Genomic DNA, 19,866 nt, shown 5'->3' with positions numbered 1-19,866 from the left:
GATCACCCGGTTTCACCAGCAGTCAAAGCTGCGATTGAGGAGGTTGAGCGTCGTCACGGTAGTCTAGCTGGGACTGCCACGTTTGCAGGCCAACGGGTTGCCATTGAGGAGGGTCAGTCAGCCGAGCAGGAGCCAGTTCAGCAGACTCAGGAGGGCGAGCAGGCACAGCACACCTAGGAGGCCGAGGAGACAGAGCCGGCACCCCAGCTTTGCTGCTCTGGATGGACCCATGTACCAGTCTCGCCGAGGCCATCGACACAGCGGAGGGGATCACGTCCTCCACCTAGACCACAGGGTCCACCTCCAGTGGTGCATCTTGACTTGAGGGCCGCCACTACCAGACAGGTTCAGCAGCTATGATTTGTAGAGTTTGAGGTTTGGTTTCTTCCGAGGAGGGATGAGAGAGCAGCTGAGGGTTTCTACATGCCACTGCAGGAAGATTTCTACAATGCTTATCTCAACAGTGGGGCAGTGTTTAGATCTTAGAGAGTCTGTCGGATAGAGTCTGTTGTGGTAGCCGTCAGAGAGCACATTCGGCCTTACTTATCATATTTGCCAGGATTGATAGATTTGATTGGACGGACGGGGATATATGTACCATCTTGGGTCCAGCAGTTTTATGCTTCACTCTTCATCGATCCACATCATAGATTTATTCACTTTTCTTTTAGAGGCAAAGACTACAGAGTGACGAGTGGCAGAGCTAGAGAGATACTGAGGCTACAGGAGCATCCTGTCAAGATGCATGAGGTGTGTTATGGACAGCAAGAGCCTCCCAGGCATCCTCATGGAGGGTTGGTGCCCCCTACAGATTTAGTGCGACATTGCTTCAAGGAGCCCTTTGGTGAGGGGTCGAGCAGGAACCCCAGTGACTTGACTCCTATAGCGAGAGTGCTAGAGGCCATCATCATGAGGACACTGCTTCCCAAGATGGGATATAGGGAGGGCCTGACTCGCTTACAGCTCTAGCTTCTCAATGCCCTGATGCAGCAGACAGTATTTGATCTCTGGGATCTCCTGCTTTCAGAGATGGAGGATACAATAGCTGAGGGATTCAAGGGTCACAGGCAGCTTCCCTATGCTCACTGGATCACATTCCTCATCCGTAGAGTAGTGCTTGATAAGCCCCCTAGTATGATGGATGAGTATACAGGTGCCACCATAGAGTTCCCAGCTTACAACCTATCACAGAGGATCAGACACACCACTCCTCAGGCACCCAGACAGCCTAACCGTCGTCCCAACGTTCTAGAATCCACAGCTCAGTAGGATGAGATCATCAGAGGGATTGCAGCCACTGAGGAGGAGGAGCTAGAGGCACAGCAGGAGGTGAGCGAGTATAGTGACAGCTCTGACGACGACTACCAGCCTATTCCTCAGATGCCTCCACGCAGACATGATGTAGAGGCCGGTAGCTCCAGTTCTGCTCCACCTGCACCTCAGACAGACCCCGCTCTCATTGCTATTCTTGAGCGGATGCAGTAGACATAGGATAGACAGGCACATGAGACAGCTGCTACTTTTGCCCAATTTCAGACTCGACAGGACGAGTTCTAGAGGCAGCAGCAGGCCATGCAGCAGCAGCAACAGCAGATGCATCAGCAGCAGATACTCTTGCAGTAGCAGCTTATGGGTTTCATGCAGCATGTAGTGACAGCTCTTGGGGCCCCACAGCCACAGTCTTCGCCCCAGCTTGCTCCACCTGCCACCACTTCGACGACTCTAGTGGTACAGCCCAGTGGGCTTCAGAGTCAGGGACAGCCTCCAGCTCAGTTTGCTTCACCTCTTGTACAGGTGTCCCAGTGGTTAGCCTCACCCGTGGTAGCCCCGCAGTTCACTCCACTTCAGACGGGCTTCACACCAGAGCAGTCTTCCTCGCTATTTGTGCCTAACACGTCAGTCTCCAGGAGTCTTGGAGCATCCTTCAGCGAGTTGACCGGCATGCCTACTCCGCCTCACATGCATACCGCCGGTCCATCTACAGCAGCCCCAGTCGCTGTGACTACTCAGAGGCTCTCCTCATCTATCGCCTCGTCAGATCCTACGACAGACATACTAGCAGCTTCACAAGCAGCACCAGCCCCAGCTTAGACCCAGACCGCTTCAGCGACACTTCCTGCCACAGAGGGTCAGTCAGTTTAGAGCTCAGGGTCAGATGATGATGGTGCCTAGTTCTAGCTTGCCCCACGTTCTTCAACGCCCGGCTCATCCGCTGCAGCTCCGCCGACCGACCCTTAGGTTTTGGTGTTTGACGCCAAAGGGGGAGAGGGTTCGAGTATGTAGACTCAGGGGGAGCGTCATTTAGGGGGAGCTAGTTATATAGTGTTAGCTTATTATATACATTTGGGTTTTTATTTGTGTGATACACTATTACTTTTGCATTCGTGTGTTTACTTTCACGTATATTATTCTATCTATGTGATAGTGCTATCTATGTGATTGTGATATATGACATATGTGCTTTCTACTTTGCATTATTTAAATGTCATATCACTTGTGTCATGCTCATTTGCCTTTGCTTCCGCGTTTATACTCTGATGCAAATGAGCTATGTTAGTCATACTCATGCTTAATTCACATCCTTTGAGTACATTGAGTTGGCTTGGGTTATATAAGCTTGCCTAACTCTTTTGTTTTTATCGACAAAAGCTTATATGAACCAAGCCCGTCAAAAACCTCACTCTTTAACATACTCGAGGTGGTATTGTCATCAATCACCAAAAAGGGGGAGATTGAAAGCATCTAGGCCCCTAGTTGGATTTCGGTGATTAATATCAATACAAGATTACTATGACTAACGTGTGTTTTGCAGAGGCAATTAAGTTAGGTCATGGTAATGGAGATCGATTGGGCAATCGAGGTTGTCATGCCCCTACGATGGAAATCGTTTCGGTTTTTCAAAGGATTGACAACAAGGTTAAGGGCGACTAGTTCTAAGTGTCGATTGGAGTTGGAGAGACACTTAGAGTAGTTTAGGACTTTGTTTTTCCTTTGGCCGTACTATTAAGGGGGGTATGGATGGGTAGCTTGACCTAGTTGAGTCTAGTGAGTTAGGTGTGGTGCACACTTATTAAAACTAGCTCTAGGTAGCTCCTATGAATGCCTAAGATCCTTTGGAGCAAACTTCATTCACATATGTTCGAGAGTTGGAAGTGAATGGAGGGTCAAATACTGACCGGACGCTGGCTCCGGTGCGACCGGACGCTGGCCGCAGGGTCCGGTCAGTTCATTTGACCGAGGAGAACAAGTCTGGTGTGACCGGACGCTGGAAGGTCAATGTGACCGGACGCTGAGGGCCAGCGTCCGGTCGACTCCAGTAAGGGTCCAGACTTGAGAAAGTGTGACCGGACACGTCCGGTTAGTACTGACCGGACCCTGATTATCCAGCGTTCAGTCGAGTACAGTAAGCATCCAAGAGCGACCGGACGCGTCCGGTCATTACTGACCGGACCCTGACAGCGTCCGGTCATCACTTGAAAACTGTTGCGCGGGTTGAACTGACCAGAGCGTCCGGTCAAAATGATCGAAGCATCCAGTCATCTCGTAGAAGCTCATAACGGTTCGTTTTTCAGGCTGCCTTATAAATAGAAGCTCCACTCGTGTGTGGAGTCACTTTTGCTCATTCCAACAGCTGAGAAACACGTTTGTGAGTGCTAAGAAGAGCAAGGTCCTAGTGAGGTGTTTGTGATTTGAGAATCCAAGAGTGAAACCTCATTAGTGAATCAAGAGTAGACAAGTGTGCATCCATCTTCTCATTAGGCTTCGCGTGGTCAAGTGAGAGTTCGTGCTTGTTACTCTTGGTGATCGCCATCACCTCGATGACTTGGTGGTGATTGGGAGCTTGGTGATCACCCGACGGAGCTTGTGGGTGACCCAACTCAAGTTGTGAGCAGCTTTGGGTGATTCGCCGCGACGGAGTGTCGAAGAATCAACCCGTAGAGAGCACTTGATCCTTGCGCGGATCAAGGGGGAGCTACACCCTTGCACGGGTGCTCCAACGAGGACTAGTGGAGAGTGGCGACTCTCCGATACCTCGGCAAAACATCGCCACGTTCCTCTCTCCATTTACTTTGAGCATTTACTTTAAGTATTTACTTTGAGCAATTCAATACTTGTCTTTACATTCATAGAATTGCTATGCTAGAGTAAGTTTGGAACATAGGTTGCAAGTCTTTTGTGCGTTAATTTGATAGAAACACTTTTCTAGGCACAAGGGGTTAATTGGGCTATCCGTAGGATTTGATTATTGCAAGAGAATTTAGAATTAGCCCAATTCACCCCCTCTTGGGCATCTTGATCCTTTCAGGATCCACACCCATGCCGCCACTGGTTGCCGAATCCGCGTCGTTGGTGGTCGGATCCGCGAGCCCTGATGTTGGATCTAGCAGATCCACGAGCCCCGACGCCGAATCCACGATCCCCAACACCGGATCTAGCGGATCCACGAGCCTCGATGCCGAATCCACGAGCCCGGCCCTGCGCTCCACCACTGGAGGCCCCGCGCCACTGTTGGAGGACGGGAGCCGTGCGCCGCGCCGATGCCGGAGAGAGACGAGCGCCTCCACACTACTACATAACGGGTAATCACCGCCGCCACTTGCACCGCCGGTTCGTATTACAAAGCATTGGTGAAATAATTTTCACCGCCAGTTCATGTTATGAACAGTTGGTGAAAATTTGGGCGGTTATCACCGCCGACTAGTAACACGAACCGGTGTTGATAAACCTATCACTACAGCCGGTTTGTGTTACCAACAAGTAGTGATGGTCGACCTATTTGTACCGTCGATTTGTGATACGAACCGGTGGTGAAAATCATTTCACTAACGGTTCGTAATACGAACCGGTGATGATGAGTTATGCTGCATCACAATAAAATTCATAACTTTTACAAAAAAAGTCGGATCAAAACAAACTTTATATCGAAGTTGTAGATCTCATCGAGATCTACAACTTTGTAGTTGATGAATTTTTTATTTGAAATTATTTATAGTCCCAGAAATCTACTTGAAGCTCTTATATTTTAAAATTCAATTTTTTTCGAATTATACAAACAACCTAAGATGAAAATTGATCAAAAGCAAAGTTACAGATCTATCTATGATCTACAACTTTGTAGTTGACAACTATTTCTTTAGAAATCAATTAGGGTTTTAAATTTCAATCTTAAGTTCAAAAATTTTGAAATTCAAATTTTGCAAATAACCTCGGATGGAAAATCAACCAAAACCAAAGTTGTAGATCTCGATGACTTTTTCATTTGAAATCGTTTGATGTCCAGTATGGCTGAAGTTTAGATGATTTGAAATTCAAATTTGTCGAACGACCTCGGATGGCAAAACCACCAACATTAAAGTTGTAGATCTCGATCAGAACAACAACTTTGTAGTTGATGACTTTTTTTATCTGAAGTCGTTTAGGGTTCTAAATACTTATTTTAAAATCATGAGAAGTTAGTATTAAAGGAATATACATGTTGTATGGACACATGTGACTTAGGGGTGGAGTGGTTAGAGCAGCTACGTGTGACGGCTAAGGGATGGCAACGGGTATATACCCGTCGGGTATCGCCGGAACGTTCTCTTCCCCGCTACGGAGAATTTATCCCGTCCCCATCCCCATTAACTATCTCGGGTATAGATTCTTGCCCATCCCCGTACCCGTCGGGTATCGGTCGGGTAACAGATACCCGACGGGTACTGCATACCCGATAAACAAGGACACTTGGGGTCGCAGCTTTGCAATCGGAGACGTTTCTTCTTCACCCGGGTATAAGTGTCGGAGTCTCGGAGATGCCGAGGAGAAGGAGTGAGGTTGCGAGGAGGACGAGCAAAGGTGACAGAGAGACCGAACTGAGAAAGCGAGGGGCACGAGCGCTCGTAAGACATGCGTGCTTGTGCTGCCGACGGAGATGGTGAGGAAAAATTGAACGAGGGTTCCTAGAACACACAAACTATATATATGACTGTTCAAATTTGGACCAAAATACCTATGTTGAGCTTCTTTGAGCCTAATACTCGCATGATAGCTCAAATAGTCGGGTTCCCCAACGGGTAACGGGGACGGGTAAACAGGGAACGTTCCCGTACCCGCTATACCCATCGGGTATGGATTCTTGCCCATCTAGATGCCCGCGGGTAAAGATATGATCCCATCTCCGTCCCCTAATGGATCAAATACCCGTCGGGTATCGGGTATCGGGTCCCCGTTGCCATCATAGATCTTAGGTCGGAATCCCAGCGCCGCGAGCGTGCGTATTTTCGCACGAAAAATCACTTGTCTTGTGACAATGGGCATTCCCTAGATTAAATCAATTTTTTTGCTACTTTTTGAACCGATTTTGGAATTTTTGAAAATCCCTATCGCCCCGGCTGGAAATGTAAACCGGCTATGATAACTTTGCATCACGGTCGGTTAGGAAAGTCGATGAGCCTCTCATTATGTTTTTGAAATTGAAACCAATCAAAGACTGATCAGTCCTAATTAATGCCCGTTCGCTCTCTCCCTCCAGCTAGTGGCTGCTCTGCTGACGTATATGTGATCTCTCTTTTTTTTTTTTTTTGTTGCCGCTTATCTAGGTATAACTGTAGCATCTGTTTGTACACACGTACACCTACTCAACACATATACACTATTCACACCACCTATGTACAAATAAACCTACAACTATACTTAGATTTGAAGACCGTATTTTTTTTTTTTTTGAGATCACCGAAATCACTGATTCCATAGGCAATGGTACGTCATGATCTGCGGCGCGTCATGATCTCACTGTGGCCGCTCTGCTGACGTATATGTGATCTCTTGCTCTCAGACCAAATCTTGCTTTGCTTCGTCCTACCTCAGCTGCATTGATTTCTTTGTAATCTTTGCACTGTGCGACGAGAAAGCATGATTGTGGGCACCTCCACGCTACGGCACGCCTTTTCACACGGTGGCTCAGTGCTACTTTAGGGGTGTTTGGTTTCTTGACCGGATTTTAGTCCTTGTTACATTAAATGTTTGGACATATGCATAAAGTATTAAATATAGACAAAAAAAATAATTAATTATACAAATTGCGACTAATTTGCGAGACGAATTTTTAAGCCTAATTAGTCCATGATTTGACAATGTGGTGCTACAGTAAATATGTGCTAATGACGAGCTAATTAGGCTTAATAGATTCGTCTCGTAAATTAGTCTCTATCTATGTAATTAGTTTTTTTAATTAATTCATGTTTAATCCTCATAATTAACATCTAAACATCTGATGTGACACGAACTGAACTTTAGCGCCTGGATCAAACACGCCCTTAGCATCCACGCCTTTTCACACGCCGCACGCAAGTCGATCGAAGCTGTCCACCTCCTCGGTTGCATTATTGGAGGCATGCGAGCCGTCCACTGCCAAGTTGCATTATTGGTCTGTTTATCCTACCGAGCGAGGTAGTGTTTAGTTCCCATAATTTTGAAAAAAAAATTTAAGATTTTTCGTCACATCGAATTTTTGGACGCATACATAAAACATTAAATATAAATAAAAAATAAAGCTAATTACACAGTTTAAACAAAATTCAGAAGATAAATCTTTTAAGCATAATTAAATTATAATTAAATACTAATTACCAAATAATAACGAAAGTTCTACCCCCACGCTACTAAACAAGGCCCGAGTCTTTGTGCGATGAGAAAGCAACTTGCGGTACCCCCACGCTACTGCACGCAAATGCATTGGCCGCCGTTTAACGTGGTGGCTCAGAGCTACTCTAGCATCCAAGGCTCTGCCGTGGAATTAATAAACTAGACCCAGTCCGCAAATCCGTCGAAGCTGTCACGCACTTTCCTACCCACCTTGCAGTGTTATTACCACAACCTACACAAGCCACCAAGCAGCCAGCAACCAGCTACTGTTACCCTTGCGGACAAGAACCTCAAATTGGAACCTAAATCCATCTCGCTGTTCCTCCTTTCATCACTCACCCGCACGCTACAATCCAGCTGTAGTATCTGGTTGGTCAGGTTGACGATGTCCATGGCGATTCTTGTCTAACCGTTAACCACTAGATCGTGTTCCAGCCATTGCTCACGGCCTCACCGCTTCACCGCTTCCGGCCATTGCTCAGCTCGTCGGCCCCAGGTTCGTTTCCTTAGCTGTTATGTTTCTGCAGCTGCTTATGCATAGCTAGATCTGCGCATATAGTGCCCACTGTGATGTAGTTGCTACGTATCTGCAGCTGCTTATGCGTAGCTAGATCTGCGCATATAGTTGCCACTGTCATGTAGTTGTATGAATGAACGAGAAGTTAGTAGTAGTGTCGCGATGGCTGCAATAATACATGGCAGATGATTTAATCTTTGATGTATAAAATTAAAATGCCATGTTGAAATTAATATCTGTTCTCATTTTGTTACAGCAAAAACCGAAGTTCTCAATCATGGCCGGTGTCCTAGATGCTTTGGCGTCCTACATCCAAAACATGCTCATGCAGATGGCGGCAGATGAGGTGCATATGTTGCTTGGAGTGTCCGGTGAGATTGATAACATGGACATCAAGCTTCGGGATCTGAAGAACATCCTTGCTGATGCTGATAGGAGGAACATCACAGACCAAAGTGTCCAAGCATGGGGGATAGAGCTAAGGAATGCTATGTATGATGCCACTGACATCCTCGACCTGTGCCAGCTCAAGGCCATGGAGCGAGGCCAAAGGCATGATGCCGGATGCTTCAACCCGTTGCTCTTCTGCATACGGAATCCCCTACATGCCCACGACATTGGAAGCCGCATCAAGAACCTTAACAAGAAGCTAGATGACATCAAGGCACGTGGTGCATCATTCAACTTCATGAACCTTGGTACTTATGAGGACCGTGGAAGAAACGTGGTATCATATCCTTCTGGTACCCGTGAGACATCAGGGGGGCTTGACGAATCTGGTTTGATTGGTGAGAAGATCGAAGATGACACAACAAATCTAGTAGAGATGCTAACAAAGAAGTATCCAACTGACGACGACAAATCCAACAAAATAATCATTTTCTCTATTGTGGGAATTGGTGGGATTGGTAAAACTACCCTTGCTCAAAAGATCTTCAACAGTGAAGTCATAAAACATGAGTTCACGAAGAAAATATGGTTGAGTGTCAACCAAGACTTCAACAATACTGAAATGTTAAGGAGAGTTATTATCGAAGCTGGTGGAAACCACCATGCTTGTGGAAATTCGAAGGTGGCACTGGAACAGACTCTAATAGAAGCTTTGAAGGGACACAAAACCTTATTAATAATGGATGATGTCTGGGACTACAATATATGGGAAGGTGTGCTTAGAACTCCCTTTGTCAATGCCATGCTAGCTCAAGGTAGCCGTGTGCTGGTCACCACAAGGCATGACATAGTGGCACGTCAGATGAAGGCTGAGGAGCCCTACCATCGTATTGACAAACTTGGGCTTCAAGATGCATGGTTGCTGCTCAAGAAGCAGGTACAAGTTAATCCATACATTTATTACTTTTCTTTAATATGCATTTTGTTTTCTAGCAAAACACTTTAGTTTTTCTTCTGTCTTAGTAGTGGGAACTAGATTACCTGTCCTGGCAACAACTTCTATTTTTCTTCTTTGTTTCAAACATCTAGTTCTACGGTGGTGACCTTTGAAATATAATATAAAGAAACAAAATGCCAAACTTCCATATGTTAGTATTGTAATATCCTGCATATGCAATCATGCAGACTCCACATAGGGCAGGTATTCACAATTTTTTGTTAAAGCAATTAAAATTTGGACATTGTATTACACTTCCTCCTTTTTTAAAAGAACTTGAGATCTGTAGGTTCGATTGGATCTGTCATGGTCTGTAACGCAGGCAATACCAAATGGCGAATTAGCAACTAAATTTAATTCACAAACTAAGGCAACCATAATAAGTCTGTTTAGCACTATGCTTTTTAGACTAAAATAAAAAAATGGCCTTTGACCTTATTCTGTATGATGTCATCTGGGTCCCTAGACTCTCAAAATGCATGCATTGTGACGTTAGCGAAATTGTCCCATGCTCTTATAATGCTACTTTCACGTCCCCCCACACTTATACTAGAATATCATCAAGATCCCCATACTTGTCATGTGCTATCATCCAGTTCTAAATGAGCCCTAACACATTATACACCCTTATGTGCTATGCCACAATTGATCCATTTGTAGTTCAGTATTGGCCAGTAGTCCAACGTGAGGGTATGTATGTCACACATATTGGGCTGTTGGTGGCCTTGAGTAGGATCCACTAGTAGAGATATTATGAGACATATAGGTAGCATTTGGTTGGAAGATAAGGTGGGGTGGGATGGTCTTGTCTCTGGTTTGTGGAACATGGCGACCCTATTTTCTTTCTGGTTGGGGAGGGATGGGATCAACCCGTTTTCTGTTTGGTCTTAGACATAAAAAGTGGGATCCGCTACTGACACGTGGGGCCCATTTGGCAGTTTTTATTCTTTCTTTTTCTTCCTTCTCTCCTTCTCTCTCTTTCCCCAACCGTAGCTGCCCAAAGGGCTCGCAGCGCGAACCCTACGCCTCCTCCTAGTTAGATCGGCGCCCACGCCCCATGCCTCCTGTTTCATGCGGCCCCCCGAGCTCGCACGCAGTGGCTCTTCAGAGGTTGCACGACGGCGGCCTCCCAAGCTCGCGCGCGGAGGCTCCTCATATCTCGCGCACAGTGTTGGCCCCTCGAGGTCACGCATGGCAATGGCCCCCCAAGCTTGCACGACGGTGGCCCCCGGCGCTCCTCTTCTTGGTCGACCGCCCCTACATGCACCTCCTCTCCTTTTCTTCCTCACCAGCAAGCGGGCTCGTCCCACCTTGGGCGACCCCCGTCCCTCAAATATCTGGGGACTGGGCAACCCGCATCTCTCGGGAATATTCCCATGTAGGATGTCCTCGCCCCTTGTGGCCTCCCAAACAAACACCACTCATCCTAGAGCCATCTCGTCCCGTCCCTGCTTGTCCTTGCATCCAAACACATAGATAATGTTCCACCATGGCATGCCATGTTGAGGAATGGAAAAGGTCTAGGTCTGTTTGGATGTGGATAACATCGTGTTACATATTCTAAAGCTAGAAATAATATTTTGATGAGTAAACTCCATGGTTGGTCCTCCAACTTGTGAGTTGTGTCATCCCGGTCGTCAAACATAAAAAAGTATGTCATTTCGGTCTTTAAACTTTGTTTGGGCCTCATATTCATACAAACGGTATGGATTCAGGTCCGTGTGTAGAGAAAAGACTCGCTTGCTTGAAAATAAAATATTAGCGCGAGTTATATACAAAATTACCCACATACATAAATTGCACAAATATTAACAAATTTCATGAGGGACTATATGAGTTCATCTCGCTGTCAATGCCGCCACTGCTGCCGGGGAGCGCGAGAGCGTGAGCCATGGCCGTGGCTTCACAAGCGAGCCGCTGCCACCGCTGCACAAGCACGAATGTGAGCAACCATCATGGCTGCGTAGCCGTCGTGGCTGCGCAGCCATACAGAACTGGGGTACTTAAATAGTTTAGGGATCTAAATGTGCAATTTTATATTTAGTGATATGATAGAAGGCGTAGTAGTTTAGGGACCATGGTGTAATTTACTCGTGCCGAAGTTCAATTTTCAACCTTCAACTACGAAACCGGTTAAGAAACACCCTCCAACTATCAAAACCAGACAAATTTGGTCCTCGGCTGGTTTCAAAAGCGGTTTTCTATTTTCGGAAGGCGCCGAAATTTTATATTATTTTTTTGAGCATTTAACGTCCTCAAATGAAAAAACTTAAAACTGTAAAGTTGTAGATCTCATTGAGAGCTACAACTTTGGTATAAAAAGTATTTTCATTTAACTACATACAAATAATATATTAGTGCTCTAATGCGGCAAGCGCGAGTAGGCGATTATTATGGTGCTGAAATTTTATATTATTTTTTCGAGCATCTTACTTTCCTCAAATGAAAAAAATTAAAACTATAAAGTTGTAGATCCTATCGAGGTCTACAATTTACATATAAAAATTATCTTCATCCGACATCGTATTGAAGGGTTTTCTATTTTTTAAAATTTGAGTCTCGTTCCGCGACAAAATAATATTGTGGCGTGACGAGACTTAAATTTCAAAAAATAGAAAACCCTTCAATACGATGTCGGATGAAGATAATTTTTATATGTAAATTGTAGACCTCGATGATATCTACAACTTTATAGTTTTAATTTTTTTCATTTGAGGACAGTAAGATACTCGAAAAAATAATATAAAATTTTAGCACCATAATAATCGCCTACTAGCGCTTGCCGCATTATAGCACTAATATATTATTTATATAGAGTTCAATGAAAATATTTTTTATACCAAAGTTGTAGCTCTCAATGAGATCTACAATTTTGTAGTTTTGAGTTTTTTTTTTATTTGAGGACGTTAAGATACTCAAAAAAATAATATAAAATTTTGGCGCCTCCGAAAAATAGAAAACCGCTTTTGAAACCAGCCGAGGACCAAATTTTTCCGGTTTTGATAGTTGGAGGGTGTTTCTTAACCGGTTTCGTAGTTGAAGGTTGAAAATCGAACTTCGGCGCGAGTTGAGGGTTGTAAAGTGTACTTTACCCTAAAAATATTATTCTCCACTGTATCAATTATCATATGACTGGAAGTATACGTGAGAAGGCATCACATATGAATTTGTCTACATCAGCGTTTAAAATTGATTTTTCAACGTGAACCTACTGGAAGCATGATATAGCCAAGAATCCACATGCCAACGCTAAACTTTTGGTGGCAATTAGGCCTCGTTTCGCATAGCTCAGCTTTACTAGTGATTTTTTTTTTTATTTTCAGCTCAATGAGCAGCTTTACAGGTGAAGCTGAGTTGTTTTATTCACACCGTTTGAAGTACCAAAATACCTCTAGCCTTTTTCCTTTTCTCCCCCAGTTGCCATCTTTTTCCCACGGACGATGCCCGATGACTAACGCCCGATCCCGATCTCGGATGGCCGACCGCCGAGCCCCGGGTGTCCGCGTCCCCATCCCGGCGGCCGTGCCCCCTACCCCGCGCATCCCGGTGGCCATGGACACTAGCCCCGCACATCCCGGTTCAGAGTCCCAGGCGTGCCAGCTGCATCCGCGCATCCCGGCGGCCCCGCGTGGCTCCAGCATCCGTGCCCGCACATCCCGACGGCGACACAAGTCCCTTGGAGCGTTCTTTCCCCGGCGGCCGGTGCGCCTCCATCCCTCTACGGTGCTCGAGCCCGCACTCCCGACGCGGGCCGCGCTGGCAAGGGTCATGCTCGCGGCCGGAGATGACGGAGCCCGCGCTCTCGGCGGCGGCCGCTCCCGATCGTGGCCGGAGACGACGAAGCCCGCGCTCTCGGCGGGGGCCGCGCCTGCCCGCGGCCGGCGAAGATGGAGCCGACCATCCCGGTGGCTGGTGATGATGGCCCATGCTCCTGGCGGGGGTCGCGCCCGCCTGCGGCCGGCGACGACGGAGCTCGCCCTCCACGGCGGCGCCTCCCGATCATGCGCCCCCGACGGCAGCCCTCTCGCCCACGAGGTCCTAGCGACGGGCACATGCAGTCCTTTTCACCGTATGGGCCCCACGTGTGGGAGAGAAAGTTGGGATTAGCTACATTTTTCAGTTTCACCCAACTCATCCTGCTGTGAGGGGAGAAGAAAAAAAACTTCATCCATGAAGCTATTTTAGAAATAGGTGCTTGGCGAAAAAAAAACAGCTCACAACAGCTCATGAAGTTATCGTGAGCTATGCCAAACAGATCCTTAATGGACATGCTTTGAAACTGGAAGTGCCCATTGGGTGAATTTTAATGAAGAGTGGGCTCAGAAACTACAAATAGACCTAGTAGGCTAGTACCACTTAGAATATTCATTATTTTGAAACAAATTTTGAAACTAAACCAACCGCCTTTCTTGGGAGTAGACTATACTGGTTTCAACTGTTTATTTGTATAATAGTCATGCACGGGGAGATTACATGCTGTCACTTGTAATTGAAATAATTCTTTATAATATTTTTGCTTGGCCATACCTTAATGCGCACCCTCTAATGAATATTTTTCCTTATTATTGAGTTTTGTTTTCATGAGAGCACTGTAACTTTATTATACAGATTTTATAATGACTGATCACAGCAAGTAGTGAATCATTCCGGTGGGTTCAGAATTGACGCAGTGGCAGCTACCGTGCAGACAATGTTGCATCAGATTAGGAAAGGCCGTACTTCCATAGGTCATAGGAGCAAAGAAGGGGAATTCATCACGATTCATGAACATTGCTAGTGAATACTTTGTTACTTTTGTCTTCCAAGCGACATTCGTGCCTTTTTTCTTTCTTTTTATTTAGATGCACATGCATAAAGTACTAAATCCGTTTCAAATTATAGTTCGTTTGACTTTTTTTAACCTCAAGTTTGACTACTCGTCTTATTCAAAAATTTGTACAAAATATCCCATCTTTTGATGTGGCTTCCTTTATTAACAAAAGTTCTTCAAGAATGACTTAAATTTGACTATATTGGCACAAATTTTTGGAATAAGACGAGTGGTCAAACTTGGGGTCAAAAAAGTCAAACGAACTATAATTTTAAACGGACTAGTATAATATAAAAAAGGCTGACCAAAAATTATGTGCTAGAGACCGCATAGGTTTCTTTCTTGATGTGTTTTGCATTGACAGGATATCACGACACTGCACAATAAATTATTGTTTGTCTAATTAGCCTAAAATTCTTGCAGGTTGTTACAGACGTAAATGATGAGCCCCAGGTTGAAATACTAAAGGATATTGGAATGAGACTTGTTGAAAAATGTGATGGTTTACCTCTTGGGGTCAAAGTAATGGGAGGTCTCCTGCGTCAGAAAAGGATAAGACGAACCGACTGGCAAAAGGTGTTAGATGATTCTCTATGGTCAGTATCACAAATGCCTAAAGAGCTAAATTATGCAATCTATCTTAGCTATGAAGATCTGCGCCCTTGTTTGAAGCCTTGCTTTTTGTACTACTCCCTCCTTCCTAAGGGTGCATTGTTTTATGTTGATGACATAATTGGCATGTGGATTAGTGAAGGATTTGTTCATGGAACATCAGGTGACTTAGAAGAAATTGGAAGGGAATACTATGATCAGTTAATACAGCGGAACCTTATTGAGCCAGATAGGACATATCTTGATCAAATAGTTTGCAACATGCATGATATTGTTCGGTCATTTGCTCATAACATGTTGGGAGACGAAGCACTCATAGCTCACAACAGTAAAATTGGTATTGACAAACTTAAATCGCAAAAGTTTTTTAGATTATCTCTCGAAAGCAAAGGATCAGAACAACATGATTTGGAGTGGTGTTCTCTCCAAACACAGACATCACTGAGAACACTAATTTTAGTTGGTAATATAAAGATTAAGCCAGGTGATTCATTTGTTTCTCTTTCAAGTCTTCGAACACTACATTTGGATAGTGTAAATATTGATGCAATAGCCGAATCTTTGTATCAGCTGAAACATTTGAGGTATTTGTCAATAGAAAACTGTAATACATCCAAGTTACCAGAAGACATAGGCAAGTTGAAATTCTTGCAGTACATTAGCCTTTCTGGTTGTCAGAGTTTGGCTAATCTTCCTAGTAGCATTGGATTGCTACAAGACTTGAGGTTTCTCAGACTTGACGGGACAAATGTAAGTGTTATACCAAGGGAATTTAGTGGCCTAACTTCTTTGAGGAAATTATATGGATTTCCAGCCCACATGGACTTTGATCACTGTAGTTTGGAGGAACTGGGGCCTCTCTGCCAGCTAACAGAACTTGATATCAGTTTCTTGGAGAATGTAGCTTCTTCCTCATCTGCTATACAGGCCAAACTTGGTGGGAAGAAGCGCCTAAGGTATCTCTCACTGGGTTGCACCAGTAGACTTGGAGATGATGGCCTGTTGGTAAAAGAGGAAGATGGGATCTCTGAGAAAGCCAAGAGACAAATCAAGGAGGTTTTTGATGAGCTCTGCCCTCCGCTTGGCTTAGAACACCTTAGAATCGAAGGGTATTTTGGTGAGCGGCTCCCAGGTTGGATGATGACGAAAGCAGTTACACCCCTTCAGAGCTTGAGGATTCTAACGATGGATGAGTTGGCCTGCTGCACAGAGCTTCCTAGTGGCTTGAGTCAGCTCCCCTGCTTGGAGCTTCTGCAGATTGTTCGTGCCCCAGCAATCAAGCGTGTTGGGCTTGAATTCCTACAACCAAGCAATCATGTAGGGGTTGCATTTCCCAGATTGCAGAAGCTGCAGTTTGAGGAAATGGTCGAATGGGAGGAATGGGTGTGGGAGGAACAAGTGAAAGGCATGCCTATCTTGGAGGTGCTTGTACTCCAAATGTGCAAGTTGAGGCGTGTGCCACCTGGGCTTGCCTTCCACGCAATGGCTTTGAAGAAATTATGTATATATGATGTCAAGAACCTAAGGTATTTGGAGAACTTTGCTTCTGTTGTCCACCTCGACTTGTTTAGGAACACTGACCTGGAGAGGATCAGTAATCTACCGAAACTGCAGAAGCTCGTCATCGTCATGTGCCCAGAGATGAAGGTATTGGAGGGCATGCCTGCGCTACAGAGACTCAATTTGGAGGATTATGACATGGAAACAGTCCCAAGGTATCTGCAGGATGTAAACCCAAGGCATTTGCTGCTAGATTGTTCCTTATCCCTGCTCACTTCCATAGCAGCAGGGAAATCTGGTCCTGAGTGGCACAAGTTCAGCCACATCCAGCAAGTCAAAGCCTATGCAAATGATAAAGGCAGTCCAAGGAAATGGTATGTGCTCTACACAAGAGATCCTTTCCGCTTTGAGACAAATATCAGTCGCTCTGCAATTGCTCAAGGTGCTTCATCCGATATATTTTTATTTCCAGATACCGTGTTTGGCTTGGTCTGTTTTCTTGGTTCCCTCGTCTCAATTCCAATCTCTGTATCTTGTGCAGCACGCAACCGCCGGACGTGGTTTCCTTACAATAAAATATGCCCGATTGAAGAAGAGTGGCTGGTAGAACGACGCACAAGTGCGGACAAACGTCTGCCCCTCTGCCTACGCTTCCGGTAAATTTGCCTACACGATATAACTGCTTGCCTCTATCCTGACAATATCTCCTTCTATTTCATTAATTTCTTCTTGGAGTAGTATAACATATTTGGGCTATACCCCTGCAGGTGGCAGGCCTATGCTCACTTGACATTCTGGCTGCGTGGACGAGCGTGCCTGCACTGCAGTGAAGCCGCAAGGGTAGCGGCACCTTCGAACCAATGGACTGAAGCACAAGGGTTCGCATGTACTCATTGGGGGATCAATGGATTGACTGCACCGCAGCAACAAAAGGGTAGACCAAGATCGTAATGTGAACATGCATTTCGATGCTCAGTACTTGTACAAGCAACGCGTTGAAGCAGCTTTTGAACCTTTGACACTTTGTTCAACGAATCACGCCTGAGAAAAGAGACGGATGTACTATGTACATGCCATGCCGCGACAGAGTCATTTGTCACCCTGTGTTGTCAACTGATTGTGCATAAATAACAGGATTTCCTCTGTTCCCGTTGATCTGTCCCGTTTACGTTTTGCTAGACCTGGAGCTGAGCTATTTCAGTTGCGCGGCACAACACTTGCTTCGGTTAAATTCATGGGCTTTAATCTGGACATCTGCTCGCGGCAGAGATTGCAGCTACACACAGCGTCCTGGTAACAGACACACCATATAATAATAAATAACAAGAAATGCTGACTCCGGTGACTAAGGTCCAAGGATTGAGTCCGTGTAACCAACGCCAACCAACTCATGGTTGCACCCCTTTCCGCTACGGCAAATAAAATGTGAGCCCTGGCCCCTGACGAAACCGATGTTTTTCGTGGTTGCACCCCTTTCGTCATCTGATCCAGGAGGCGCTGACGGAAAGGCCTCTGCCACCATGCATACTCCTACGTCTAGAGTATATATATATATATATATATATACACCTACGTACCGAGTGTACAACAAGCACATCGCATGCCGGCACCGCCGAGTGAGCACGGAGCTGTATGCTACAGGGACATTGCCTTGTTCATATAGTGAGAAAGCGATAGTCCCCGTTGCCGCCGACGATCGTACGTCGGCGATGGAGCGCACACAGAAAGAACGAGATAGCGATATCGGGAGGAGGAGAACCTCGATCCCTTTTCTGTTCCGATTCTTTTACAGAGTTCACAGGGTCACAAGTACATCTGTTTATTTACCCTCTCCTCCCACTGCCCGTGGGCCCAACACAACTAATACATTAACGACTAAGTAATGGAATTAACAACTTGTAATACGCCTTGTTCATAAAGCCAGCGCCCGCTCTTCTTCACGTCACGTGCTGTGCTGGTAATCCGAGATCCTCTAGGCTTCCAGTCAAGGTGTTTGAATAACATTTGGTAGCTTGAGGCATCCAACCTCTAATTTGAACCCTAGAGTTTGTACCGAAATCTTCAATTTCAATGCTTTTTCCACAAAATTAGAACACTAGATATTATAACGCTTTGGAATCGTACTTCCTAGCGGTATTGATGGAGCCCGCTAAACAGGAGGCACTACTACATCTGGCCTTTTAAGAGGCCATTGGAAACCATTTGTTGAGGCGGCTATCAAGCATGTGTTGACAGAAGTGATAAGTCACATGATTTTTCGTGCGATGTGCATGTGTGAGTGAGAGAGCTCAAACTCACGACCACTATGTCTCAAAGTCACTTGTGTCAATGTAGCAGATACATTTATATTGTATCCACTTTAGTGAATATTGTAATGCATAATTGTGTTGTCAACTGATTGTGCATAAATAACAGGATTTCCTCTGTTCCAGTTGATCTGTCCCGTTACGTTTTGCTAGACCTGGAGCTGAGCTATTTCAGTTGTGCGGCACTACACTTGCTTCGGTTAAATTCATGGGCTTTAATCTGGACATCTACTCGCGGCAGAGATTGCAGCTACACACAGCGTCCTGGTAACAGACACACCATATAATAATAAATAACAAAAAATGCTGACTCTGTTTTCGTGCACTATTCTCTGGGTGGTGAGACGCACGACCATACACAACTAGCAACCCTGCTGGTTGATCGAGTGATCTCTGTTCTCTGGTGGCTAAGGTCCAAGGATTGAGTCCGTGTAACCAACGCCAACCAACTCATGGTTGCGCCCCTTTCCGCTACGGCAAATAAAATGTGAGCCTGGCCCCTGACGAAACCGATGTTTTTTCGTGAAGCTAGCCACGCAGTACTCCTACGTCTAGAGTCTATATATATATATATATATATATATATATATATATATATATATATATATATATATATATATATATATATATATATATATATATATATATACACCTACGTACTGAGTGTACAACAAGCACATCGCATGCATGCTACAGCGATAGTCCCCGTTGCCGCCGCCGATCGTACGTCGGCGATGGAGCGCACACAGAAAGAACGAGATAGCGATATCAGGAGGAGGAGAACCTCGATCTCTTTTCTGTTCCGATTCAGAATAGTCTTGTCTTTTACAGAGTTCACAGGGGCACAAGTACATCTGTTTATTTACCCTCTCCTCCCACTGCCCGTGGGCCCAACACAACTAACACATTAACGACTAAGTAATGGAATTAACAACTTGTAATACGCCTTGTTCATAAAGCCAGCGCCCGCTCTTCTTCACGTCACGTGCTGTGCTGGTACAGTACTGAGAGAAAGGTAATCCGAGATCCTCTAGTCTTCCAGTCAAGGTGTTTGAATAACATTTGGTAGCTTGAGGCATCCAACCTCTAATTTGAACCCTAGAGTTTGTAC

At 45.3% G+C, this 19,866-nt stretch overlaps 1 protein-coding gene across 3 annotated transcripts; it reads left to right on the top strand.

Annotated features, from left to right (window-relative positions):
* The first annotated feature begins 7,791 nt into the window (after positions 1–7,791).
* On the top strand, positions 7,792–17,594 carry LOC136483544 (putative disease resistance protein RGA1). Of its 3 annotated transcripts, XM_066480639.1 has the most exons (6): positions 7,794–8,119; positions 8,397–9,467; positions 14,761–14,933; positions 15,087–16,891; positions 16,991–17,105; positions 17,217–17,594. In XM_066480639.1, the coding sequence occupies exons 2-6, from the start codon at positions 8,418–8,420 to the stop codon at positions 17,398–17,400; spliced, it is 3,327 nt and encodes a 1,108-aa protein (XP_066336736.1). In that variant the 5' UTR covers positions 7,794–8,119; positions 8,397–8,417; the 3' UTR covers positions 17,401–17,594. The 3 variants fall into 3 exon arrangements, 2 of the variants coding, with proteins under 2 accessions (XP_066336736.1, XP_066336735.1); XR_010765481.1 differs by having other exon boundaries at positions 7,792–8,119; positions 14,761–16,823; positions 17,217–17,356; XM_066480638.1 differs by having other exon boundaries at positions 14,761–16,891.
* The last annotated feature ends 2,272 nt before the right edge of the window (positions 17,595–19,866 follow it).

The sequence above is a fragment of the Miscanthus floridulus genome, chromosome 9 (assembly GCF_019320115.1).
Source record: "Miscanthus floridulus cultivar M001 chromosome 9, ASM1932011v1, whole genome shotgun sequence".
Taxonomy (NCBI): Eukaryota; Viridiplantae; Streptophyta; class Magnoliopsida; order Poales; family Poaceae; genus Miscanthus; species Miscanthus floridulus.
Note: the sequence above shows the minus strand (reverse complement) of the source record. Positions and strands in the feature narration are given on the sequence as shown.

What these genes read in the sequence shown, in the direction of transcription:
- LOC136483544 (XM_066480638.1), top strand. Translation starts at nt 8,418, where the DNA reads ATGGCCGGTGTCCTAGATGCTTTGGCGTCCTACATCCAAAACATGCTC. An exon ending in TCGCTCTGCAATTGCTCAAG is followed by an intron (nt 16,892 to 16,990) that starts GTGCTTCATCCG and finishes TATCTTGTGCAG; the next exon opens with CACGCAACCGCCGGACGTGG. An exon ending in CCCCTCTGCCTACGCTTCCG is followed by an intron (nt 17,106 to 17,216) that starts GTAAATTTGCCT and finishes ATACCCCTGCAG; the next exon opens with GTGGCAGGCCTATGCTCACT.